At 42.5% G+C, this 27,014-nt stretch overlaps 1 protein-coding gene across 1 annotated transcript in view; it reads left to right on the forward strand.

Annotated features, from left to right (window-relative positions):
- ADAMTSL3 (ADAMTS like 3) overlaps positions 1-27,014 on the forward strand; it is a 333,555-nt gene that overhangs the window by 289,572 nt on the left and 16,969 nt on the right. The window contains exons 24-25 of the mRNA XM_032836843.1: positions 20,770-20,952; positions 23,173-23,289. Of these exons, the coding sequence (XP_032692734.1) occupies positions 20,770-20,952; positions 23,173-23,289 (300 nt within the window). The remainder of the gene's footprint in view (positions 1-20,769; positions 20,953-23,172; positions 23,290-27,014) is intronic.

Consider the following 27,014-nt stretch of genomic DNA (forward strand, 5'->3'; position numbering starts at 1 on the left):
ACTCGGCTTCTCACTGTGAATGCTGTGAGACCCACATAGATGGTGACAGAGGGCACAGGATAGCCTTGCAGGTTGGAGGAATACCTATGGTGTAAAACACATGGAATTAGGGAAAGCCCTCCAACCACCCGTACATCTGCTCTCTCTCCTTTGCCCCAGCTGTGCCTTCCTACAGTAGGCCCTGCGGGACCCACACAGGGTACAGACTGAGAGAGAGAAAATCTTGTTGGAATTCAACTCCCAGAAATAATAAAGCATGAGGGCTTCTTGGTATAGTCTGCAAAAGGCATTCAGGACCCGGTGATGGAAAAAAAATACCCCCCGTGGGGAACACACCATGGAATCTGAAGAGAATTTCAGCATTTGCACTAACATCCAGGCCTCGGTGTCCCTCTGTCTTTTCTTATCTTTTCACTGATTTCCTTTATCTTTTCATTTATCTCCCCTGTTATATATTTGCAAATGCTACCCCCATGTATTCATTTTCATGACTGACGTGAGGTATACTAAAGTCTTTTTATTACAGACAGGCCTTGACATCACCTCCCACCCACCCACCCTACCCCAGAGAGTCCGACTCAATTTATCTCTAGTCCAGCCAGAGAACGTTGGGTGGTTTAAGTCCCCCAGGCAATTCTAATGTGTATCCAAGGTTAATAACTAATGCATTAGCCAGTAAATGGAGCCAAAGATTTTCCTGGGACTTAGACTCACCTCAAATGTTATTTCAAAATGAGAGACATCCTCAGGAAACGGTGGGTAGCAAGGAGTGAAGGGGAAGCTGGGCTATATGGGGCAGGGCCTGTGTCCACACTCTGGGCTCATTCTGAAGGTGGAGTCAGGCCTGTCAACAGCTGAGAGCTCAGTGTTTGAAGGTCCACAGAGGAGGAATCAGCTTCAGCGTCAGAGAGAGTCAGTGAAGAGAGGGCCAACAATGGATCTTTAAGAAGGAGCAGAAACTGGGGCGCCCGGGTGGCTCAGTCTGTTAAGTGTCTGCCTTTGGCTCAGGTCATGACCCGGAGGTCCTGGGATCAGGCCCCGTGTCAGGTTCCCTGCTCAGCAGGGAATCTGCTTCTCTCTGTCTCTCTCTCCCTCAGCCCCTCCATACCAGTCATTCTCTCTCTCTCTCTCAAATAAATAAAATCTTAAAAAAAAGAATGAGCAGAAAATTTCCAAGTGGTACAAGAGAATAGCAAATAATCTGCAGAAGAGAGAAGAGCACATGGAAAATCTTAGCATTTCACAGTTTGGAAAGCAGTGAGGTCCCCAACACTGGAGGGTGAGCTCTTGTTAGCAGTTGGTACCCACAGATTAAAAGGGCTTTTGTGCCCTAATCCTCCAAGAAGAGTATAAGCTTTGGAGCTAGGAAAACTGAATCTTACTCCCCCCCATTTCTAGGGATAAAGGAGCCATTTTATAGGGTAAGTGGGGGCAACTTGGAAAAGCAAGAAAGAGCCAGAACCTTGAGGGAGGTGGAAAGGGAGCCTTGGGGTGTCATTCCAGCCTTGAGATGTCACCTCAGGAGCTCCACTGATGGTTCAGGTTTGCTGGTGACGGCAACAAGACCAACTTGAAGATCATGGGGCATGACTTCCAAATAGGCAATATTTTCAGTGCAGCCTTTGAGGACCATATCATAGCTATTTGTTCCTCCAAATCCCGATGTTACATCGATCAATGATCAAAATTGCTGTTGATCAGAAAGGGTCTCCAGAAAGTCCAAAGCTGTCCACATTTGAGCCGCTGTTCCAGATTTCTCTGTACCGGAGTGAGAGGCTTACGCCGCTTGGCTAGCTCCAGCCTGTGTGCGCCATGCTTGATTTATATCAGATTTGACGTTGAGTCTTATTCTCCAAGGAACTACTGGGGGTTTTGGTGTGGAGACAATACGTGGAATAACTCTCATGGGCCCTTTCTAGCCTCTGAGCAAGGCCCTGGAGGACAGTACCCATAGTGCACTCCCTAGCGCTCATGAGATCTGACCGGTGGACTTACCGAGAACTGTCCAGTCCTGAGCAAAGCAGAAGTCAGGGATGACCACGCCAGCAGGAGACTTATCAACACCATTCCTCCATGTCAGAAGAAACACATTTTGAAAGACTCTTGAATATAGAACTGGGGATAGATGCTGTGACCCAGATTATCTCTAGTTCCTCAGATCAAACTACTGGGGACCTGATTATTCAATCTGTTAACATCATTTTGTTTGAGAAGAGAAAGTACTTTAGCAGCTGTTCAAGGGAGCTCTGTGGTTGGTTAAAGCCATAGCCTGATATTTGGAGGAAGTTCTGGCTATGGCATCGTTGATGGAGAGTCCTTTATAGCCAAAAGGCATAGATTATGTATTGCCAAAAAGAGCAGAAGGGTATGCAGTTAACTCGAAATGAGAGTGTTTCGTACAATATTTCCTACCTTGTGAAGATTGACCCCGCTGTCAAGAAGAGTTTAGCTACTCTTTGCTCTGATACTGTTGAGGATTTTTTTTTTCTCTGACTCTGAAACTGTGGGCTCTTGTTTGTTTATTAGTAATGACTCCCCTTGTGGTTTGTCTACACTGTGTTCAATTTGCCTCTTATCCTGTAAATGGACACCACCATTTCTTCAGAGCCCCTGGAACTAACTAATGGTAGCTTCAGCTTTCAATTGTCATGTGTGGAAAAAAAAAAAAAGCAGAATATTGTATGAGTGTTGAGTAGTTGGAGGAAACAAAGAAATGAACAAGAACCTACAGGTATAATATATGTGACACAGTGATATAAGAAAACCAACTTTCCGAGCAGTCTGGAATTGGCCAAGGATTCTGCAATGTGGAATGTTTCATGGGCCTTTCAAGGATGAAGGATGTTTGTTTTTAAAACAGTGACTGTTCTAAAGACGTCCAGAGGTGCTGGCTTTCTGCAACACATGCTTTACAACCCTCCAGATCTGAACTTTTTTCCCACAACATTTGCCTTCCAAAAACCATTTCAGCATTGTGGAAGCAGAACGTTGAATATTTCAGAGCTCTGTGTCTTAGGGGAAATAGCCTGTCTTTGAGGTTAGATAAATAAGTTTAAAGTCTTTCTGACATATTGTAGCTGTTTGAACAGAGCAAACATTTGTTATTTTGAAAGACCATAAAGAACAGGAGTATAAGAATCCCATCTGAATTTCCTCTGGCTTCTTCTGTTCTTTGAAAATGTCCACATGCGTAGCGATGCTTCTAGGTGCCGAGTTGCGGTGGAGACCTTCCCTCCTCTTCCCTCCACAGGGGAGCCCTTCGTGTCTCCTTTCGCATCTCCAGAACTTGCCAAGTTCTGTTTTTATCTCCGAACTTTCTGGTATACGTGGAATATCACTGTGTGTATAAACTCGCTGTCATACCCTTGCCCTTCTGAGGTGGTGGTTTAAGTGAAGTTATCTCTGACCCCTCTCCGTTCCAGAGACTGGAAATTCAGAGAACTTGTGGAACTGACTTCTGACAGTTCTTGGGGTCTTACCCTGGTGTGGACACTCTGCCTCTGGCTCCCTCTTGCACTGGCCTCGTATGCTCTCTTGCCCTCCATCGACCGGGATACAAAACTCACTTCCTTGACTGGTTTCTACTCCCAGCAAGACACCCATTAATACCAGGCATTTGGCAGCTTTTCAAAGCAAAGCTGAAGGTTGAGGACTTGTGGCAAAGGCATCCTGGCACCTGGCTCCTCTTCTCCCTATTCTCTCTCCCATCCTTCCTCTGCTTACTCCAACCCCGAGGACTGTCGCAGGAACCCCAAATTCTTCTCTCCCTGTCATGTGGCTCTTGTCTACAAATGCATACATGGAAATCTGGCAAAATGTCCCTAAGAAAAGCATCCAGCTTCTTTAGAAGACAGCTGGAGTTGTAGAGAACAAAACCACTTCTCCAACCTGTATGTTCTGTTGAGTTTACTTCGATAAGCCTGCTGTGTGTAATGCACTGCTGGGGGCTCCCGAGGTGTGGCCGCTTGTCTCAGCACAGAGGGAGCTCAGGAGGGAAAGAGGCTGCCTCCTGAGGGATGTCGTCCCTTTCCTTCCCTCCTGAAAGCCTAAAGGCTGCAGAAGTTGATGTGTCAGAAAGGCTAGGCTCTCAGGAGCTGGCAGAGTCCTGGCACACAGCAGGCACTTACAGAATACTCACTCGATGAATAAATTTGTGACGAATCGAAGGTGTAGGGGATTTGGGGGGAAGGGAGGAGGATGGTCTGAGTTGCATTTATATTGTCCCCTACACCAAGTGATGTAAGCAAAGGCGTGGGGGACTTAATGCATCTAGGGCGTAACCATACCTCAGAATAACTAATCACCCAAATGGACTAAAAAAAAATCGTGTGGGAGAGCCTTTCTTTTTTTAAACAAAAATGTGTACCACAAGGCACTGCGGGCAGGTGAGTCCTATGACAGGCAACAGGCCCAAAGCCAAATCCTCCCCTGATAAGGCTCAGACTGATAAAATACCATAGAGAGGGGCTTTAACAACAAACATCTGTTTCTCAGTTACAGTGGCTAAGATGTCCAAGATCAAGGTGCCAGGAGCCTTGATGTGTGGGAAGGGCCCCTCTCTGGCTCACAAAGGGCATCTTCTTACTGCTTCTGCACAGGGAAAGAGGGGATGGGGCAGGGGAGGGGAGGGGAGGGGAGGGAGAAGGAGGCAAAGAGAGAGAGAGGGAGAGAGGGAGGAGAGGGAGAGAGCCGCTCTGGTTTCTTCTTCTTCTTATAAAGGGCATTAATCCCGTCACAAGGTCTCCACCCTCCTCACCTCCGCTGGACCTGATTACCTTCCAAAAGCCCTTGCTCCAAATACCACCACACTGGGGGTGAGGGCTTCTGCATACAGATTTGGTAGTGGGGAGCAGGGGAGGGACATACACATCCATGCAAGAACCACAAACACTTTCAACTCAGCCGACTGGATGAGCACCTGCTGCGTGCCCAGCTGACGACAAGGAGCTCCCAGGAGGCTGTAGTACTGACCGTGAGACAATGTTGCAAACATGATAGTGTCTGAATGAGTCTCTGTAGGAACTGGGAGGGGAGTACAAGCACCTCAGTGGCAGAGGCACCCCCAGGGCTATCCGTGAAGAGGAGTGGACCAAGGCCAGAAGGTGGGAACACTGCAGAGGAGTGGAGGGCGTGAGTGAGTAAGGGCGGACCTGTGGACAGAGCACTGAACTGACCACAGTGCATGGTCTGCGGCAGGAGGGACGTGGCTGGACGGTTAGGAGGTGGGACTGGGAGTGTGGTTAGAGCCAGGCTTCCCAGGCGGGCCATGTGCTTCTGGAGGCGGGCAGGGGCCAGCGCTCTGTTCCCTCTGACCTCACATGAAGAGACGGTTTGAGAGTAGGGAAGCCAGCCGAGAGGTTGTTTCCGCCATTAAGGGAAGAATTATGGTCCTGAGCTACAGCAGTGACATGGCCATGGGCGAGAGGAGACAGGATCCAAAGGAGTTCTGAGTTAGAAATGATTTTTACAAACTTGGTGGCAAATTACCCGTGGAGAGTAAGAAGGCAGGAGCCAGGAGTGGCTCTGAGGTCCAAGGTGGGCGACCAGTTGGATGGGGTGCTGTGATGATGATGGGAGGCGGAGAAGGCATTGGTCTAGGATGTGTGGGATTTGAGCAACGTGGGGTCCATGCTGATGGCAAAGGTCCAGGAAGACCATCAGTTTTTGTTTTTTTTTTAACAGTGCTGTATTAGTTTCAGGTGTACAATATAGTGACTCAACAATTCTGCTCATTACTCAGTGCTCATCGTGACGAGTGTGCTCTGCATCCCCTTCACCTTTTCCCGATCTCTCCCCCCACCCCCTCACCTCCACTCTGGTGACCACCAGCTTGTTCTCTAGCTCAGAGTCTGCTTTTTGGTTTCTATCTCTTTCTCCCTCTCTGTCTTCTTTTAAAGCTTTGTTCATTTGTTTCTTAAATTCCACATATGACTGAGAGCATATACATTTGTCTTTCTCCAGCTGACTTACTTCACTGAGCATGATACGGACTAGCTCCATCCATGTTGTTACAAATGGCACAATGTCATTCTTTTCCGTGGCTGAGCAATAACCATATGTAAACCACATCTTTATCCAGTCCTTTACTGATGGGCACTTGGGCTGCCTCCATAGTTTGGCTGTTGTAGAGAATGTTGCTATGAACATCGGGGTGCATGTATTCCTTTGAATTAGTTTTTTTTTTTAAATTCTTTGGGTAAATTCCCAGTAGTGTGATTGCTGGATCCTATGGCAGTTCTATTTTTAATTTTTTGAGAGACCTCCATACTGTTTTTCAGAGTGGCTGCACCAGCTTGCGTTCCCACCCACAGCGCACAAGGGTTCTCCGTCCTCCACGTCCTCGCCAACAACTGCTGTTGCTTGTCTTTGTGATTTTAGCCCTTCTGACAGTGATTGCATTTCCACCAGCATTTATTCCCTCCTTCTGGAAATACTTTCTTCTTGGTTTCTGGGAAACCACTCTCCATTCTACTCTCCACGCTGTGTCACCTGTTTCTTTTCAGTCTCCTGTGCTGGTTTCCCCTCATCTCTCTGGTCTGTACGATGAAGTGCCCCAGGGCTAGTCCCAGACATTTTCCGTTCTCCATCTGTCCTCACTCCCTTATCAACCTCAACCGCGCTCAGGGACTCACACGACATCGATACGCCGGCAACTCCCAAGTTTGTGTTTCCAGCCCAGACCTCTCCTCTAAGCTCTAGCTGAACAGATCCAAGTGCCTCCCCAGCGTCTCTCTATGACTATCAGATGTTGCAGACCTAACAAATTTAAATTGAATTCCTGAGTTTTGCTCCCAAATGGGCTGCTGTCATAGACTTTCTTACCTTAGAGAATGCCAACGCCCTTATATCAGGTGCTCGGACCATTCTTGATGTGTGTTTCTCTCTCACATACCCCTCTATCTGTCAGCAACCCCCATTCCTTTGTCAGCTTCTTCAAAATATTTCCACCTTCAAAGTGTATCTAGAATCTGACCATTTCTAACCACCTCCATTGCGACCACACTGGTCCATGCCGCCATCATCTCTCGGCTGGATTGTGATAACAGCCTCCTCCGTGGTCCCCCCCACCTCTGTCCTTGTGCAATCAAAGCAGTTCCTCGAAAGACTTCCTGTCATTCCTCAAAGCCTTTAGAATAAAAGCCAAATCTTCCCAGTGACCTGCAGAGCTGAGATCATCTGAGCCCTCTCCCCAACCTGCCTCTTCTCTGCCCTTGTCTCCTAGTGCACCTCCCTCACTCCAACCTCTGCAGCCCCAGTGTTCTTTCTTGCCCCTCCGAAGTAGCAGGAGAGTGCTGAGGAAGCCTACAGAGCTGCCTCTCAGAAGAGTATTTCCAAATGCAGAAAATAAAATACATCCTGTTATAAAGAAAACCAACTATCAAATTCCAGACATGAAAATGTTGATTTATCAAAAGTATGATCTAATATTATAAATACTTCTTTCCAGTGATGCACTCAACTCAAAATCTAGCATCAGGTCCAATAACTACCATAATCTCGAAGTAGTGGTGGCATAAAAGATATTTTGAGGTATCCATACAATGGTCACGTGGAATGGAAATATTTATCCGTGGTTTCCATTAGCAGCAGAATCAAAAGTACTGCTGCCTTGGTTTGTTGCTTATGTTCATAGTTGATGGAAATGCTTAATGTCAGCTAGAGTTAGCGGGAAGGTCATGGAACCTTGACTTCCATCTGTGAACCCGGCTGAGGTTAATGGACCCCACGGGAAGAACGTGCTTCTGGGCCGAGGCACCTGCTGTCCCCTCCTCCTGAGTGAGAGCCCCACGTGACCTCCTCAGCCTGGCTAAAGGCCTCGAGTAAACATCCTTTCAAGTTAGAATTGACAGCACTGTTGCTTCCATGCTTTTTACCATAGAGGCGTAATGAAGAAGCCAATGTATCCGAAATGCTTCAGGATCTCTCCCTGGAAGAGGTTTTATAACTTGAGAAAAACCTCATTTACTTAAACTAATTAATTACAGGAGGTAAGTCTGAATTAAGATCCTTGAATTATAATATTTTCAAACTTCTGTATTGCTTTCAAAAATGCTTAGTCACGAATTACTCAATAGGAGTTCTTAAAGGAATCTCCTTGAATTAGTAAATAATTTAAATTCACATATATGGAGGCTGGTGAAGGGTTTGAAGAGATTTTTTTGAAATGATTTTCGCTTTTTTAATCAAAATATTTAAGGAGGTTATTTTCTTCTTAGCTAGTACAACCCTTCACTAAATTACCATGGATCCCAAAATAGTTGTGCGTGAAGGTATGAAGATCTCACCACAGAGTCCGTATTTTATTACCTTCTCTGTTTGGGAGAGAACATTGCCTAATAACCAAAAAGTATCTTGGAGATATAATGATTTTCATCTGGTGGATCCATTCCCTTGTTCAACTCATTTCTGCATTTGGCAAATATTCCTGTATTTATTTACTCTGCCAGACGCTGTCCTCATAGCCTGCTGGGGAGGCCTGAGATTAATGCAGTAATGATGTTCTGAAAGAGTGCTGCTTGTAGACGGCCCCTAAAAAACATGAGTTGAGTAAGTATATAGAAGGAAGGGTGAGTGGACAAATGAATGAATGGATCTCATGAGTATCTGAGAGCTGGGGGGGATCCCAAGAGATAGTGTAACCCAGTCTCTTGCCCTCAGTCTTGTCAGTTTTGAGCAATATGGTCTAAGACCTTCAGGAGACCACAAATCCACTACTGTGGTCTTTAGGCAGAAAATTGGTCCCTCCTAATGTTACCATTTGAAATAATAATAAAGCGTGCAAAAGACGCCAAACATTGACAGCATTGGGAGCCCAAGCGTCCATTTGGACCTGGATGAGGCAACGAGGAATTTCTGCTCATTAGAGCTCGGAGTCAGAATGACGAGGTTGTGCAGCAAAAATGATGTTGCACACTCGAGAGACACACGAAGCATATCCACTGTATGAAAAGAGTAAATGTTAGGTTGCACATGTGTTGTGTCTCCCCCAAACTCTAGAAAGGCAAGATGAAAACAAAGAGAAATTAAAAAAAAAATAAAACTGTTGGTTTATTTGCTAGTTTATTTAACTGAAATTTGCTAAGAGAGGGGATCTTAAAGGTACCTACCTCAAAAAATTAATGGTAACCATGTGACATGATTCAGGTGTTAGCTAATGAAGAGGTGGTATCAGTCATTTTGCAACATACAAGTGTATCAAAGCAACATGTTGCGCACGCCAGATATGCAAAGTGTTCTGTGTCCACCATAGTTCAGTAGAGTGACGGGGGCAGGGGGGGACCAGCTAGGAGAGAGACAGAAATAAAAATAGGGCTAGAAAGCATTTTAAAAATCAATGAGAAGTAAAGCCAGAATTAGAAGCAGAAAATAAAACACTCAAAATAAAATGAAAGGGGGCGCCTGGGTGGCTCAGTGAGTTAAGCCTCTGCCTTCGGCTCGGGTCATGATCTCAGGGTCCTGGGATTGAGCCCCGAGTCATGCTCTCTGCTCAGCAGGGAGCCTGCTTCCTCCTCTCTCTCTGCCTCTCTGCCTACTTGTGGTGTCTGTCAAATAAATAAATAAAATCTTTAAAAAATATAAAATGAAAGGAGTGAAGTAGGAGCAAGGTCGGGCTTGCTTGCAGAAAGCCAAGGGAAGGAGCAGGGAGCTAAAAACCATGGTGCCTGGTGACGGATTGGAGGAGAGAGAGTTACCACCTAATTGGTGTTCCTGAGCAAGAGATGGAGCCAAAGGAACAGACATAGAGCTTAGAGAGAGGAGAGAGAGGGGGAGAGGAGAGAAGAGGAGAGGAGAGGAGAAGGTTTTACTGAGTGGAAACAAGGACTGTTTTACAGACAGAATGCCCCAGAGTGTTCTAGGCAAAATTGGTGAACGAGTAATACTATCTCCTGATCATATCCAGGGAAAAGTTTTGAAAATTTTGGTCATAGAAAGAATCCTGAAGGAATCCAAAAAGAAAGAAGGAACCAACAACAGATTGCTGTATTTATTTATTTTTTTAAAGATTTTATTTATTTGACAGAGATCACAAGTAGGCAGAGAGGCAGGCAGAGAGAGAGGGCGAAGCAGGCTCCCTGCTGAGCAGGGAGCCCGACGCGGGCCTCGATCCCAGGACCCTGAGATCATGACCTGAGCCAAAGGCAGTGGCTTAACCCACTGAGCCACCCAGGCATCCCCAGATTCCTTTAAGAATAATAAAAAGTCGGCTTGCCTCAGACTCCCTTCCCAGTGAAACCCCAGATGACAAAGGGCAGCAGGAGCAGTGAGGAGGAAAGTGTGCTGTGACACTCCAGTTCTGTTGGAAGCTAAGCTGATCTTAGTGAGGAGAAGAGAGAACGTTCTCGCCCACTCAAGGCTTCATAATCCATCCTACCCGCTGACCTACCTTTGTGGGGAAACATACTCCTAAGATGCAGCCTTGTCAAGCAAGAAATGCATCTTAATTATGATCGTGGAAACACTGCAGTATAAAAACAACTGTAACAAAACACTGGAACAGTTTAAATACAGAATTTAAGAGTTTATTTTAGTGACTTGAAAATCAGTTGCAAATCTCAAAAAAAATCTTTAAAAGAAGATATATAATGATAAGAAGATATATATATAATGAGAAGATTATATAATATAATAATATAAAATGACCTGAATTTCAAATCCCATTTTATGTTAGAAGAAAGGAAAAGGATGGGGGAAAGATGCGGGAAGGAAAACTTCACCTCTCCTCATCCTAGAAGGAAAATTAGGGATCTAGGAGATGTCATTTGTGTTGTTTAATTAACTTTTTAAAATTTGGGGCTAGGTAAGGCATTCAAAGGACTCATACAATGAAAAGTCCCTTGTTCCCACTCCCTTGTTCACCCCGCCCCCCGCTTGCACCAGTACCCCACACACCCAGGTGAGCACCCGCATTAGATTTTTACGTCTCCTTGCAGAGCTTTTCTACGTGAGTATGAGTACATTTTTTTCTCTGTCTTGTAGAAAAGTTAGTACATTCAACATCCCATTCTATACCTTGTATATTTCAACTGAGAACACTTCTTTTTTCTAAACAGTGTCATTGAAATGTGATCGAGTACAAAAAATTGCATATACTTCATATATACAATTTGATGAGGTTGGATACATGCATATGCTCATTCACCATCCCCACAGGGAAGTCGATACACATATCCATCACCTTCAAAACTTAACTGTGTAGTCCTTTTTTTGTGGTAAGAACTCTTAACATGAGGTCTACTCTCAATACATTTTTAAGTGCATAATTCAGTACTGGTGACAATAGCCACTATGCTGTGCAGTAGAATGAATTAGAACTAATTCCTTCTGCTTTCATTGAAACTTCATAGAATTGAACATTTCTCCTTTCTCCTGGCCCGTGGTAACCACTATTCCGTGCTTCTGTGAACTTGACTATTTTGGTCATTTGAGTGGACCATGCCCTGTTTGCCCCTCTGTGACTGGCTTGTTACAGTTACCATGTTCTCCAGGTTCATCCATACTGTCACAAATGGCAGGGCGTCATTTTTCAAGGCTGTAGAGTAGTCCACTGTGTGTATACACCATGTTTTCGTTATCCCTTCACCTGTCAATACATACGTGGGTTGTTTTCTTATCTTGGCTCTTGGGAACAATGCCGCAGTGAATGTGGGAGCGCAGAGACCATTGGCAATCCAATTTCAATTCTGTTCGATATATACTATATCCAGAAGTAGGATTGCTGGATCACGTGGTAGTTCAATTTTTTTTCAATTTTTTTAGGAAACTCCATACTGCTTTCCAAAACTGCTATACCATTTTACATTTCTGCCAACAGTGTAGGAGGGTTCCAGTTTCTCCACAATCTCACCAACACTTGTTATCTTTTGTATTTTTGAGAACAGACATCATAACCTGTATGAGGTTCTATCTCCTCATGCTTTTGATTTCCCTGGTGATGATCCCTGATGATGAGTGAGGTTGGGCATCTTTTCACATACCTATTGGCCGTCTTTACTGGAGAAATGTCTGTTCAAGTCCTTTGCCCATTTTTAAATTGGGTTATTTGTTTATTTGTCATTGAGTTCTAGGACTTCCTCATATATTCTGGATATGGACCTCTCATTAGATAATTGGCCTACAAATATTTTCTCAGATTTTGTAGGTTGCCTTTACATTTTGTGGTTTCCTTTGCTGTGCAGAAACTTTTTAGTTTGATATAATCCCACTTGTCTGTTTTTGCTTCTGTTTCCTTGCTTTTGGTGATCCAGGAAATCATTGCCAGACCAATCTCAAGAAGAATCTATTCTCCTGTATTTTCTTCTAAGAGTTTTACAGTTTCAAGTCTTAAGTTTGCCTTTAATCCATTTTATTTTAAATATATATACATGTGTATATATATATATATATATTTTAAATGACTATGTGGTTTTTATTATTCATTCTGATAATGTGGTTTGTCACATTAATTAATTTGCATGTGTCCCAGGGATAAATCCCAATTGGTGATGTTAGATGATCCTTTTCATGTGTTGCTGAATTCAGTTTGCTATTTTTTTTAGGTTTTTTTTTTTGTTGTTTTGTTTTGTTTTAGTATTTTTACATCTGTTTTCATCAGAGATATTGACCTATAGTTCTCTTTTCTTATAGAGCTTTTTCCGGCTTTGGTGTCAGAGCAATGCTGGCCTCATAAAATGAGTTTAGAAGTATTTCTTCCTCCAAATGTTTTGGAGGAATTTAGGAAGGATTGTATTAATTCATCTTTAAAAGTTTGGTGTAATTCTCCAGTGAAGTCATCTGATCCTGGATTTTGGTTTGTTGGAAGGTTTTGGATTACTGATTCAATTTTCTTGTACATTATTCACATCCATTGAACTTCTCTTTATGATTCGGTCTTGGTAGTTTGTATGTTTCTGTGAATATATCCATTTCTTCTAGGTTTGGTGTATAATTATCCAGAATAGTTTCTTGTGATCCTTTTGGTTTCTGTGTCATAAGGCTTTTTTCCCTAAGTTTTTATTTATTTGAGAGAGAGCGAGCACAAGCAGAGGGAAGTGGCAGAGGGAGAGAGAGAAGCAGACTCCTTGCTGGGCAAGAAGTCTGATGCGGGACTTGATCCTGGGATCCTGAGATCCTGACCTGAGCTAAAGGCAGATGCTTAACTGACTGAGCCACCCAGGTGCCCTCTGTGTCATCAGACTTATTGTCTCCTTTTTCATTTTTTATTTATTTGAATTCTCTTGTGATTTTTTAGTAAGTTTAGATAAAGGTTTGTCAGTTTAGTTTATCTTTTCAAAAAACCAACTCTTATTTTTGTTAATATTTTCTATTGTTTTTTTTTCTTCTTCCTTATTTTGCTTATTTGTATTCTAATCTTTGGGTTTTTTTCCTTCATTCTAATTTTGGTTTCAGCTTGTTCATCTCTTTCTAGTTCCTTGAAGGGTAAAGCTAGGTTATTTGAGATCTTCCTTCTTTTGGAACATTGGTGTTTAATGCTATAAACTTCCTTTCTAGTACTGCTTTTGTTGCCTCCCACAGGTCTTGCCATGTTGTATGTTTATTTTCATTTGTATTAGGTATTTTCTAATTTCCCTTTTCATTTCTTCTTTGACTCAGTGGTTGCTCAAGACTGTCTTGGTTAATTTCTACATATCTGAATTTTCCAATTTTCCTTCTGGTGCTGATTTCTAGTTTTATGCCCTTGTGGTTGGAAAAGTGCTTGGTGTAGTTTCAGCCTTATTAAATTTGTTGAGACTTGTTTTGTGGCCTAATATGTGATCTCCCTTGGAGAATGTCTCCTGTGCGCTTGAAAAGAATGTATATCATGCTATCGATGGGTGGCATATCGATGTTAGAGCTCTTTGGTTAATAGTGCAGTTCAAGTCTACTGTTTCCTTATTAATTTTCTGTCTGGGCATCCTGTCCATTGTTGAAAGTGGGATATGGAAGTCCCCAGCTACTATTGTATTGCTATGTGTTTCTATTTACAGATCTGTCAGTGTTAGTTTTATGTATTTAGGTGCTCCAATACTTAGAGCATATATAGTTATGATTGTTGTATATTTATGATTGTTATAGTTTCCTGAAGAATTGACTCTCTTATCAATATATACAATCTTTACATCTTGTAACAGTTTTTTTAAATTTAATTTTATTTTTTCAGTGTTCCAAGATTCATTGTTTGTGCATCACACCCAGTGCTCCATGCAATACGTGCTCTCCTTAGTACCCACCACCAGGCTTACCCAACCCCTCACTGCTCTCCCCTCCAAACCCTCAGTTTTGTAACAGTTTTGACTTGAAGTTATTTTGTCTAGGGTAAATACAGATGCCCCTGCTCTCATCTGGTTACCATTTGCATGGAGTATCTTTTTCCATCCCTCCACTCTCAGTCTATGTCTGTAAGTCTTTTTTGGAGGCAGCTTATAGTTGGATCTTTTCTTTAAATCAATTCAGCCACTCTGTGCCTTTGATTGAAGAGCTTAATCCATTTATGTTTAAAGTAATTATTGACAGATAAGGACTTAGTCTTGTCACTTTGTTCATTTTTTTTCTGTCTTATCTGTGGTCCTTTCATCTCTTTTCCTCTACTCCTGTCTTCCTTTCGATTTGTCGGTTATTTTAATAGTGACATGCTTCAGGGTTTTCTTTTGCGTATCTACTGTAGATACAGTTTTTGTGCGGTTACCGTGGGGTTACATAAATCATCTAATAGTTATAATTGATTATTTTAAGGTGATAACAATCTAATACAAAAAGTCTACACTTTGTACTTCTCCATCTTCCCACTTTATGTTACACTTACATGTTTTTACATTGAGTATCCATTGACAAATTTTCACATTTATAGTCTTATACCTTTTGTCTTTTAACTTTTATACTAGAGCTAAAAGTGATTTGTCCTGCTCCATTAGTATTATGGTATTCTGTGTTTGTGAATATATTTACCTTTTCTCGTGAGTTTTATACTTTCATATGCTTTTGTGTTATTGTTTTGTGTCCTTTCATTTCAACGTGCAGAACTCTCTAGCATTTCTTTTTTTTTAAGATTTTACTTATTTATTTGAGAGAGAGAGAGAATAAGAGAGAGAGAGAGCATGAGAGGAGAGACGTCAGCAGGAGAAGCAGACTCCCTGCTGAGCAGGGAGCCCGATGCAGGACTCGATCCTGGGACCTCAGGATCATGACATGAGCCAAAAGCAGTGGTTTAACCAACTGAGTCACCCAGGTGCCCCTCTCTAGCATTTCTTATGCAGCTGGTCTAGTGATGATGAACCCACTTGGCTTTTGTTTGTCTGGGAAGGTTTTTATTCCTCTTCCATTTCTAAAGGACAGTTTTGTTAGGTGTACTATTGGTTGACCACTTTTTCTTTCAGTAATTTGAATATATCATCAATATTTCATTGCATTGATATACTGTAAGTTAGTTAATGGGTCCCTGTTGTTGGAGATGTGACTTGTTTCCAATCTTTTGCTTTTATACAGCTGCATAAATAGAACATTTTTGTATGCAGGCATATTGATTGCATTAATCCCTAGAAAAGGGGATTACTAGTTTAGGGGATAAATGCAATTGTAATTTTGGAATTTTGCTAAACTGCTGTCAATCAGTTTATTTTTTTAAGTAAATTGTAACATTAGTAGAACTTAAAATACAGCATTTAATTTCCACTTTACGCGACAAAAGGGAACAAAGAAAGGATAACCAAAAGTCAAAGACCCATAAAATCAGAAAGCATCGGACAATGAAAAGGTAAACCCAGACATATCTGTAATTACCCTAAATATTAATAGCGTTAACATTGCTCTTAAAAGCAAAGGCTCTTAGATTGGATTTCCAAATAAAACCTAATGATACACTATTACAAGAGACATTCCCAAAATAGATTTATACAGAAAATTGTAAAAATTGTACAAAACAGATTAAGCAGAAGCAAACAGAAACAGAATAACTAGCAGTCATAATAGTAAAATCAGGCAAGACAGGATGGAAGACCCTTAAAAAAGATAAAAAGACAACCATTAAAGAAATGAAATCCACAGTAACCTGTAGTCAGCACGAACAGTCATGTGCTAGGTAAGATATAATGCATAAAAACAAAACAAAACAAAAAAACATAAGGAAAAACTGTGATGAACAGAGATGGGAGCACTTTTTTTCGAACAGGAGAGCTCAGGGAAAAGCAAGTTAATAAGGATTACTAAAATAATATAAGACTTAATCATAAATATTTGGACTTTTCACCCTAAAAAATTAATATGCTTCCAAGAATATATAGAATTCAAGAATATATAGAACACTTACTGAAAAAAAAAAAGGATTGTATATTATGCCACAAATACACCTTAGAAATTTCAAGAAACAGAAGTTGTGTGGACTGCATTTTCTGATTACAGCACTAAAGGCACAACTCCCTTGCAGAAGGTCAGGTGATTAAAATGCCAACAAGTTGGAAATTTTACAGTTCCTTCCCAAGTAAGATGCGAACCAAAGAGAAAATCACATGCGGTTACCAACCATGAAAATCCTCCTGTCCCACAGATTTTATCCTGCAGCCTCGTCTACGCTCACTTCATGCATTTCCCTGTAATCATCTCATCGAATTCCAGTATTCCAGTCCTCATTTCTGGGTTAACACTCACATCCCCAGTCTAGATGTCTCTCCCGGGCTCCAAATCCAGTCACTTGCGCTCGGATATCATCCAGCTCTCTCAGTCTCAACACACTTACAGAAATTTCTCAAGTACTCCGAGCTGATCTGCCCTTCCTCAGGTTTTCCTGTTTCAGTTAATGGCACCACCCTCTATCTGCATGTCATCCTTACGTCCTTCTCTCCTTCACTTCCCCCTGTAAAGTCATTCACTGTGTCCTGTGGGTGTTTTCCTCCGTGATACACAGGAAGCTGACCTGTGCCTCTCTAGACCCACTGCTCCGGCCTCCATGTCCCACCTTTGTCTCTCGCCTCAGGTGCTTTTATAACCACCCACATGGTCCTCCTGACCCTTGGACCCCATCTTCCTTGTTTTACATCACATCCAGGCCGAAATTAATTAATTAATTTTTCCTTCCTTCCCCTCTTTCCTTCCTCTTTCCCTCCTTCCCTCCTTCTTTCTTTCTTTCTCCCTCCCTTCCTTCCCCCTTTCTTTCTCCCTCCCTTCCTTCCCCTTCCTTCTTTCCTTCCTTCCTTCCTTTCTCCTTCCCTTCCTTCGCCTTTCTTCCTTCCTTCCTTCCTTTTCCTTCCTTCCTTCCTTCCTTCCTTCCTTCCTTCCTCTTTCTTTTTAGAGAGAGGGAGTGAGAGTGCAAGCAGGGAGGAGAAGGAGAGAAAGAGGATCTTAAACAGGTTCCATTTCCAGCATGGATGGAGCCCAGTGCAGGACCCAGTCTCACGACCCTGAGATCACGACCGGAGCCAAAACTCAAGAGTCTGATGGTTAACCGACTGAGCCACCCAAGCGGATACTGCTCAAGCACCAATCTGATATTTTCAGATTGTTTAACATGATCATTGCTTAAAATAGTTACATTGTTTCCCATTTCCCTTAAAACAAATTCAACCTAATTCCTTACCGTGCATAGTAAATTTGCATTTATGGCCACCTGCTCACCTCTCATCTCATCTTTCCTCACTCCTTGTCCATGTCCTTTAAGCTCCGGTCATAACAAAACTCCTCAGTTCCCCAAAGTCACTCTATTTCACTTTGTGTCTAGGACTTAATGCCTGCTGTTCCCTGGGCTTCAAACAATCTGTCCACCACTGATCTCCCTTTCACTTGACGTGTTCCTCCTCGTCCTGAGGTATTAGGCTAGGTGTTCCTTCGTGTGGGGAATCTTCCCAACTCCTCAGTTTGCATTAAGAGCAGTTGCTAGGTGATGGCCTCCATGTTTACCTTTATCATAAGCCCTTACCTCCTTTTACTGCAATCACCTGTTTCCCTCCATAGCCATCTCTTAAAATTAAGTTTTTTTTTTCCTTTTTTTTTTAAATTAAGTTTCTTGTGGAGCTTAGTTCACCATCATACCCTTAACCCAGCATTAAGCCTCACGTGAAGTAGGTAGTTCAGAAGCATTTTTTGAATGAATGAATGGTGATAATTGTATTGCATTTCAAAATGCAAGATATATAGTCAAAGCTGTACTCAAAAGGAAATTAATAGCTTTAAATGTTTTAATTTTAAAATTATGCTGAGTGAAATAAGTCAAGCAGAGAGAGTCAATTATCATATGGTTTCACTTATTTGTGGAGCATAACACATAGCATGGAGGACATGGGGAGTTAGGAGAAGGGAGTTGGGGGAAATTGGAAGGGGAGGTGAACCATGAGAGACTATGGACTCTGAAAAACAATCTGAAGGGTTTGAAGAGGTGGGGGGGTGGGAGGTTGGGGGAACCAGGTGGTGGGTATTAGAGAGGGCACAGATTGCATGGAGTACTGGGTGTGGTACAAAAACAATGAATACTGTTATGCTGAAAATAAATTAAAAATATGATAAATAATAAAATAAAATAAGAAAATTAAAATTAACTCAGGATCAACTCAGAGACTTAGAAATCTCCATGTAAGCTAGAAATAAAAGGAAATTTCTTTGAGTTGACAACAACTATCAGACACTAAAAGCAAATATCATGCTTCAGGAGGAAGCTTTAGTAATATTCCCTTTAAAGTTAGAAATAAGACAATTATACTTGTTGTAACTGCCCCAATTCTGCATGTTTTAGAGACATTAGTCAATGCAATGCAATAGTTAGAAATAATAGGTACAAACATTGGAAAAGGAGAGATAAGATTATCAGTGTGTAGGTATGATTGCTTTTTATTTAATTTGTATGTGTGTATGTATTTATTTATTATTTTTTTTAGAGAGAGAGAGAGAGAGCATGAGCAGCAGGGGAAGTGCAGAGGGAGAGGGAGGGAGAGAGAATCTTAAGCAGGCTCCGTGCCCAGCACAGAGCCCAATATGGGGCTTGATCTCACAACTCTGAGATCATGACCTGAACCAAAATAGTTAGACATTTGACCAACTGAGCCACCCAGGCGCATCTGGTTGTTTACCTTTAAAAAACACCACACAGATCAACTGAAAACTATTCAAAATGCAGTTGATCCTTGAATGACACAAGTTTGAACTGTGTAGGCCCACCTTTAAGTGGATTTTTAAAAAATAAATGCAATGCAGTCCTGTAAATGCGTTTTCTGTTCCTCATGGTTTTCTTAATAACATTTTTCTCTCGCTGACTGTAGTGTAAGAATACAGGCTTCAATGCATATAACACACAACATATGTGTAGTTGACTGTGTGTGCTATTGGTAAGGCTTCTGTTCAACGGCAGACTGTCAGTAGTTAAGTTTGGGGGAGTCAAACTCACACATGGAATTCTGACTGTGGGGGAGAGGAATCAGCATCCCTAGTCCCCACGTTGTTCAAGCGTCAGCTGAAATGAAGTTCAGGGAGATGATAATACAAGAGAAATGCACAAGTGTTCACAGCTTCCCATAGCTTTATTGTCAGCAACAGACCATCATAAAACATATTTTTTAGAAGTCTGCTTACTTTGGCAATAAACACCCGGTGCCTAGGAATGAGTTCATCAAGAATATGCAAGACCTACCTACGTTATGGGTAAGAGATCCTTTCCGGAATAAACCGTGTGGGTGTGAATCTTGGCTCCAATGTGTTTTAGCTGGCGACCTCAGGAGAGTCCGACATCTCCGTGTGTATGTGTTTGTAGATGTAACTAGGAAGGCAGATGCATGTGTGATAGCACTTCTCTGAGTGTTCAGGCTCCAGCCCACTGTTGACTTGCCCAGCTTCCTCAGCTGTAACCTGGAGCCCACCAGACCTGCTTCCCAGGGCAGGGAACAGCTGTGGCACTCAGTGTCACAGCCTTCACAGGGCATGCATTTTGCCTACGATCAGGAACATTGCAAATGTCTCGATGAGAGCTGTGACACCTGCTTCTTGGCATAAAACCTCACCAGGCCTGCACAGTCCCTCTAAGCAGAGCCCCGAGGAGGAGGGCATGTTGCCAAAAGCACTTACCTATGGCTGGATCTCGGGTCTTCTGAGGCTGCCCCAGCTCTTCAGAACCAAGAGAGGTTCTTCTGAGTTTTGCATTTCATACCCCATCAAAATGCTAAGACTTCTCAAGATGGCAGGGGACGAAATTCTATTTCTCATGCTTCTCTCTCTGTCCAGAGGTGTTGCTTACAATCTCCGTGCCTCACTATGTCAACCCAGACTCAAAACTCAACACTTTGTGTTCCCTGAAATTATCCTCCTACCAAAGGATCGATAACCAAGTTTTTTTTTCCCCTAAGGATTTTATATTTTTTTCTGAAGGAGGGATATTTTGTGGTCGATGTACAAGCGTTAAAGATTCGTGTTAGATATTTTTGCTTTCCGGAGACTTCTTTGTGATAACTCAGCCCTGGGCGTTTCTCTCTGTCTCTGCCTCCAACTCCACCAACTCCTCTTTTCAACTGCCCTCCTGCTACCCCCACTCAGCTTTGTATTTCTTCCTTTTTCCAATATGGAGCCATCCCACCCTCTTTGGCTCCTGTTGACTTACAGACATACCCCAGCCAGGTGCATCATAGACCAAAACCTGTTGCATTAATGGAACTCCCTACCTGCCCTGGACGATCTGTAGAACTAGAAATAGCCATCTGTCCTGTTATATGTAGTTAAGCCCATTCGCTAACTTGTGGTTAAAATGCTAAATGGTATTTGTCCTGTGGTTCTGTGGCCCTATTCTTAAAGGAATTTGCCTTTGTCATATTTGTTTTTATTCCAAAGGTGTCCCTCAGCCTAATATAACTTGGTTGAAGAGAGGAGGATCTCTGAGTGACAATGTTTCCTTGCTTTTCAATGGATCCCTGTTGTTGCAGAATGTTTCCCTTGAACATGAAGGAACCTATGTCTGCACAGCCACCAATGCTCTTGGAAAGGCAGTGGCAACATCTGTGCTCCACCTGCTGGGTAAGTTCAAATGCTTTGGGTTTAAGGGCTTCCTGTAACATGTACAAAGCAGGACCCAGTTTTGTGGATTCTGGAGCTGAGGATGGACATTAGATGGTTTTGACCATGGCTTGCCTCTGCCCACTTACAAACGAGCACTAAATCCAGTATTTTGTCCTACCAGTTCTTCTCTTGGAAAACTGTGACTTTCTTGCTAATATTTCTCTGCCCAAGAACTGGCATATAAGGTTTTCTGCCCAGAATCAAGACCCTTCATGTATTGCCTCTATATTTGCTTATCTGTTGACCCCAACCCCCATTCCAAGCTACCAATGAGCTCTGTCCTAGTCCACATGGTTTCCTGCCCTGTGGTCCAACAGACTCCCTCCTCCCATGCTGTTTCCATAGAAGTATGACCTCTAGGAACACTGCTCTCCAAAGAAGTGTCCTTCACTGCCTTTCTCTTTGGAGAAATGTAGGGCCAACTTCTGTCTCTTACAGAAGAGTTCCTATCTCCTGTGTGAATCCCCTGGATTTTGTTTGACCTCTTTTCTCTGGTCTAACCATTTGGTCTCTGATTAAGTGCCAACACACACTGCTCTCCGATTGTTTTCCCTTTTAACTTATATTTCCTCAGCTAAATTGCAGGTCCTTTAATTATAGAGACCATGTGTGATTTTTTTTTTTGCACTCCTGAGTATATAATATAGTATAAGGCACACACTAGGTACTTAGTAAATACTAATCAATTGAGTCTTAAGACACCTTACAGTTGGGTCAGTAATGTCATTTGGAGAAGTTCATTACAATGTGCTCTTGGCCCAGGATAATAAGCTGCTTCTGTTTCTGCTCTCTGTAGCGATAATTTCTGGAGTTCAAAAAATTCTGATCACCAAAATGGGCTTTAAATTGTTGAGGTTTTAGGACTCAGTGAATAATACTCCTCTGCCCCATCAGAGTTTGGAACCAATTGAGAGTTGATGACAGGAGTCAATCAGATGGACATTAGGAATCATTTGTTATTCCTCTTTGTCTCACCAGCACCTAAGACAGGTGTAGTGAGTGTTAATTAAGTGTTTCACAGATGAATGAAACTGAGTTGTTGGCAGACCTGGTATGATATTATTATAGAATCCACTGTGGAACCAAGAGGATGATGGAAAAGAGCCTTCTCCGTGGCTTTTCTTGTTGGCAGTTAGAGACACCTGGGGACATGCACAGGTGGTAGATGGCAATGTGGGGAGTTAGAACACTTGTCATGCCCAAAACACTTCTGTGTTCATTAACTCTTCTGATATTTGCAAGAGCACAGGGTTATGGTGGTCATTTTTAATCCCACTGCATGAATGAGGAGATCTAAAACTCACAGAAAGTTTCCCTGGAGCCCAAATATATAGCCTTCTCTTTGAGCATTCTTCTTACAACCCCCTGTGGACCATCATCACTGATCAGTAAGGCTCTGGTGTACCTCCATGTGGCCCTTCCCAAAGAGCCCCCATGGTCTTCTGGGATCTTGGAATGAAGATTTTCAACTGATGGGCTTGGCCAAGGCTGTCGGATTCTTGAATGCCTTTCCCGTGCTCTGAGAAGTGCCAGCCTCGTTCCTTGCTTCTGCTCTCCTCTCCACTCATGAAGCTGTGTGGCCGTCTCAGCCACACCCCAAATACCTCTTCTCTCAGGACTCCCTCCCACCAAGCTCATGCCTTTGCTTAACTTGACTGAGGAATTAAGAACGTCTTACACGACACAGTGCATGGCATTCCTCCACCTCCCTGCTCTTAAAGCTTCACGGCCTTCCTGAAAGCCCACACTCCCACCACGTGAGGTCCGCCATGAGACCTCGCTCGTTCTCTTGTTCCTGTTCTCTGTTCCTGTTCCTGTTCTCTTGCTCCTGTTGAGTGGAGGAACTCTGCAAGTCTCAGCTGCCACCTCCAGTCCCTTCTGAAATTTTGGTGAATCCATTTTTTCCTGCCTTATCAGGCTATAAACCCTGAAAACATGCAGAGACATCCTGTGTTAGCAGAGTTACTCTAACTAAACCCCTACAGCACCCCCCCACACCCAAACCCACATGTAACTCCCAGATCTGTGGGAGCCCAAGCCCCCAGGACAGAGCATTTCTTTGGAAAGAGCTGACTTCCCAGTAGTTGTCTTCTTTAAGAACACCCAAGCTGGGACAAGAATGAGATATTGTTTAACTGGAAAACAAGGGCTCCTTTTTACTTTCTTTCTTTTTCTCAGAACAAAGACATTCGGACAGTAAAAGTGTATTTCCCAAGGACCGTAAAAAGCATATGCTCCAGATGTCCAATGCTGGAACTGACAGCAGTGACCCAACAGGAGAACCCCTACCTCCAGGTTAGAGCTTTTGACTTTTTAAGGATTTACCATTTGTGAGGAGTTGCAAAGAAAAGGATTTAGCTACGAGACTCCATGTTTTACACTTCTCAACAAGTAAAATTATTCCTAGGCATTAGGCCAGCTTTCCCCTTGCCCTCAGACTTCTGTGGTTCAACTTGTTCCTTCCATATTGAAACATTTTTTATAAAGAAATCATTCCTGAGGAAGCCTGCAGAGCTCATATCCCAAACACACTTCATTATTTGTGATACAACAGGGATTGGCTTTCCTGTTTTAAAACGATTGCCAACTTGGTAAATATTCACAGAGGGAAGATTTGCTAAGAATTCTGGAACCAATTCTTTCATTTTTCTCTTTTCATAAGTTTTTTCCCTATACTTACTAACTTTGTTATGCATCACTGTTTGGTCAGGAGAACCCAATCTAAGTTTTCAAGCTTGCAAAACTCTTTAGGAGGCCAAGGGAGAGAGGTAGAGTTAAGAGAATCAGAAATGCTGGAATCACAGGAAAAAGGTACTGATGATCTCAGATTCCTATGACTCAGAAGCGAGTAAATCCGGAAGTCACGGAAGGATGTGGAGAAGCTACTATTCTGCTTCTGCTTTATTATACCTCCTACACAGGAATAATACTGGCTACATTGTTTCAGCCTTTTAAATCTTGAGCAAATGCCTCTGGTTTGCAGAACACATCCCAGAGGATAACTCTGTAGGTAGGGATTCTAGAACTGTAGTTCTTAGGCTCCCCCATCTCAGATGTAGAGAGGGCATCGAAGAGGAAAATGGTGTTAGGACACCAATCAAATAACCCAACTCATGATATTTATGACATCATTCTCCAGAACTCTTTATGTATTTCTTCTCCTCTTTCAGACATAATACTCCCATTGTAAAATGCACTATTATCCACTCATTCCGCATTTGTCTTAGTCTGATTGGGCTGCTCTAACAAAAACCATAGACTGGGTGACTTACTGACAATAGACATTTATTGCTCCCAGTTCTGGAGCCTGCAAAGCCCAAGACCGGGTGTCTGGTGAGGGCCCACTTGTGTGTCCTTATGTGGCAGAAGGGGTGAAGAAGATCCCTGCATCCTCTCCTGTAAGGGCACTAATTGCGTTCATGGGGGTCCCACCCTCATGACCTCCTCACTTCCTGAGGGCCCCACCACCTAAGACCATTTCATTGGATGTTAGGATTTGATGTCTGAATACTGGAGAGACGCAAACATTCGGTCTACAGGAACATGCAACAAGTGGTTGCCAGTGCCTACTCTTGCCAGGCTGGGGATACAGAGGTGACTTAGCCCTTGGGAAGCTCATAGTCTATACAGGGAGGCAGTCATGTAAACAGGTATTTGGAAGCAGGGGGACAAGTGCTGGAAGAGAAGGATGACCAAGTACACTGTCAGCACTAAGGACGGGGCTCTAACTCTCTGTGGGGAAGGCAACCACATTTTCATGTAGGCCGTGATGTTTGTTCTGGGAAGAGGAAGAAGAACATTCCAGGCAGAGAAACAGATGGACAAAGGCAGATAGGAATTCCACGTGGAAGGGAACATGAACTCAAGGAACTCCCTCAAATCAACTAATTTAAAGATTGAGTATTCATGAGGCCAAAACTGCTGGGAAAATTAGTCTTTGGAATATTTAAACATTTTGTTTATCAAAACTGCCTTCCTTGTTTGACCACCACACACACACACACACACACACACACACTCACACACACACACACACACAAACACACGTGCACATACATGTGCACACATTCTGGAATATGCCAGTTCTTCAATGGATCCTCACCTTAGCATTTCGAAGAGACTCACTTATTAATTGAACAAATACTGCTTGAGTATCCAGTATATAACATTCCCTGTCCTGGCGGTGGACAGGACGGAAGAGCTCCCCACCCTCATGGGCTTGGCTTTCCAGTAGGAGAGATGGACAACAAACAAGGAAACAAACACATATTTTCCTGTGGTAAGTGCTACGAAGGAAATAAAATAGGGTGATAGATAGCACAGTGATTCACAGAGCCACTTTGGAGGAGAAAGTCAGGACCAGCCCTCTAAGGAGGTGGTAGTTGAGCCCAGGCCTAAACAATGAGATAGAGTCATCCATGCACAAAGATAAGGAAGGAGCATTTCTGGCAGTGGAAATAGTGAGTTCAAGGACCATAAACTGGGAACAAGCTTTCCAGTGTTTCAAGAAACACAAAAAAAGTTCATGTGATCGGGGAAAATTGGGGGTAGAGGAAGGGGAAAGGAAATGAAGTTGGAAGATGGCTGAGAACCAAATCATTCAGGGCTTGAAGGTCAAGGTAAAGACTAGAGTTTATTCCTGTTTTCCCAGCACCATTGGTTGAAGAGACTGTCTTTTCCCCATTGTATATTCTGGCCTCCTTTGTCATAGGATAATGGACCATATAAGCATGGGTTTATTTCTGGGCTTTCTATTCTGGTCTATTGATCCAGCTGTCTATTTTTGTGCCAGTATCGTACAATGAATGCAAAGAATGAAACGGGACCATGCACTTACACCATACATAAAATAAACTCAAAATGGATTAAAGACCTAATTGTAAAACCTGAAACCATAAAAATTCTAGAAGAGAGCACAAGCAGTCGTCTCTATGACATTGTCTGTAGAAATATTTTTCTAGATATGTATCCTTAGGCAAAGGAAACAAAAGCAAAAATAAACTATTAGGACTACATCAAAATAAAAAACTTTTGCACAGTGAAGGAGATAATCAACAAAACAAAAAGATAATCTAGAATAGGAGAAGGTATTTGCAGATGAAATATCTGATAAGGGGTTAGTATGCAAAATATATAAAGAACTTACACAGCTCAACACCAAAATAACAGTCTAATTAAAAATGGGCCAAGGACCTGAGCAGACATTTGTCCAAGGAAGACATCCACATGGCCAACAGACACGTGAAAAGATGCTCAACCTCACTCATCATCAGGGAAATGGAAATCAAAACCACAATAAGGTATCACTGCACACTTGTCAGAATGGCTAGAATCAGAAAGACAAGAAATAGCAAGTATTGGCAAGAATGTGGAGAAAAAGGAACTTCAGTGTACCGTGGGTGGGGATATTGGTAAATTGATAGAGCCACTACGGAAAACACTATGGAATTTCCTCAAAACCCTACAAACAGAACTACCATATGGTCTGGTAATTCCTCTATTGGGTAATTCCTCTATTGGGTATATTTATGAAAATACTCATTTGAAAATGTATATGCACCTGTGTGTTTATAGCAGCATTATTTACAATAGGCCAGATGTGGAAGCAGCCCAGGTATCCATCAATAGATGACTGGATAAAGAAGATGTGGCATATATATATAATGGAGTGTTACTCAGCCATAAAAAGAATGAAACTTCGCCATTTGCAGCAACATGGATGGACCTAGAGGGCATAATGCTAAGTGAAATAGACAGAAAGACAAATACCATATGATCTCACTCGCACATCTAATTTAAGAAACACATGAACAAAGAAATAACAAAAGTGGTTTAAAAAACCACTCTTCAATACAGAGAGCAAATGGAGGGTTGCCAGAGGGGAGGTGGGTGGAGGATGGGTGAGATAGAGGAAGGGGATCAAGAGTGAACATATCACGATGAGCACTGAGTAATGTATAGAATTATTGGATCACTGAAACGAATGCAACACTCTATGTTCATTATACTTTAAAAGAAAA

This window comes from Lontra canadensis, unplaced genomic scaffold (genome assembly GCF_010015895.1).
Source record: "Lontra canadensis isolate GAN:19392208 unplaced genomic scaffold, GSC_riverotter_1.0 scaffold94, whole genome shotgun sequence".
NCBI lineage: Eukaryota > Metazoa > Chordata > Mammalia > Carnivora > Mustelidae > Lontra > Lontra canadensis.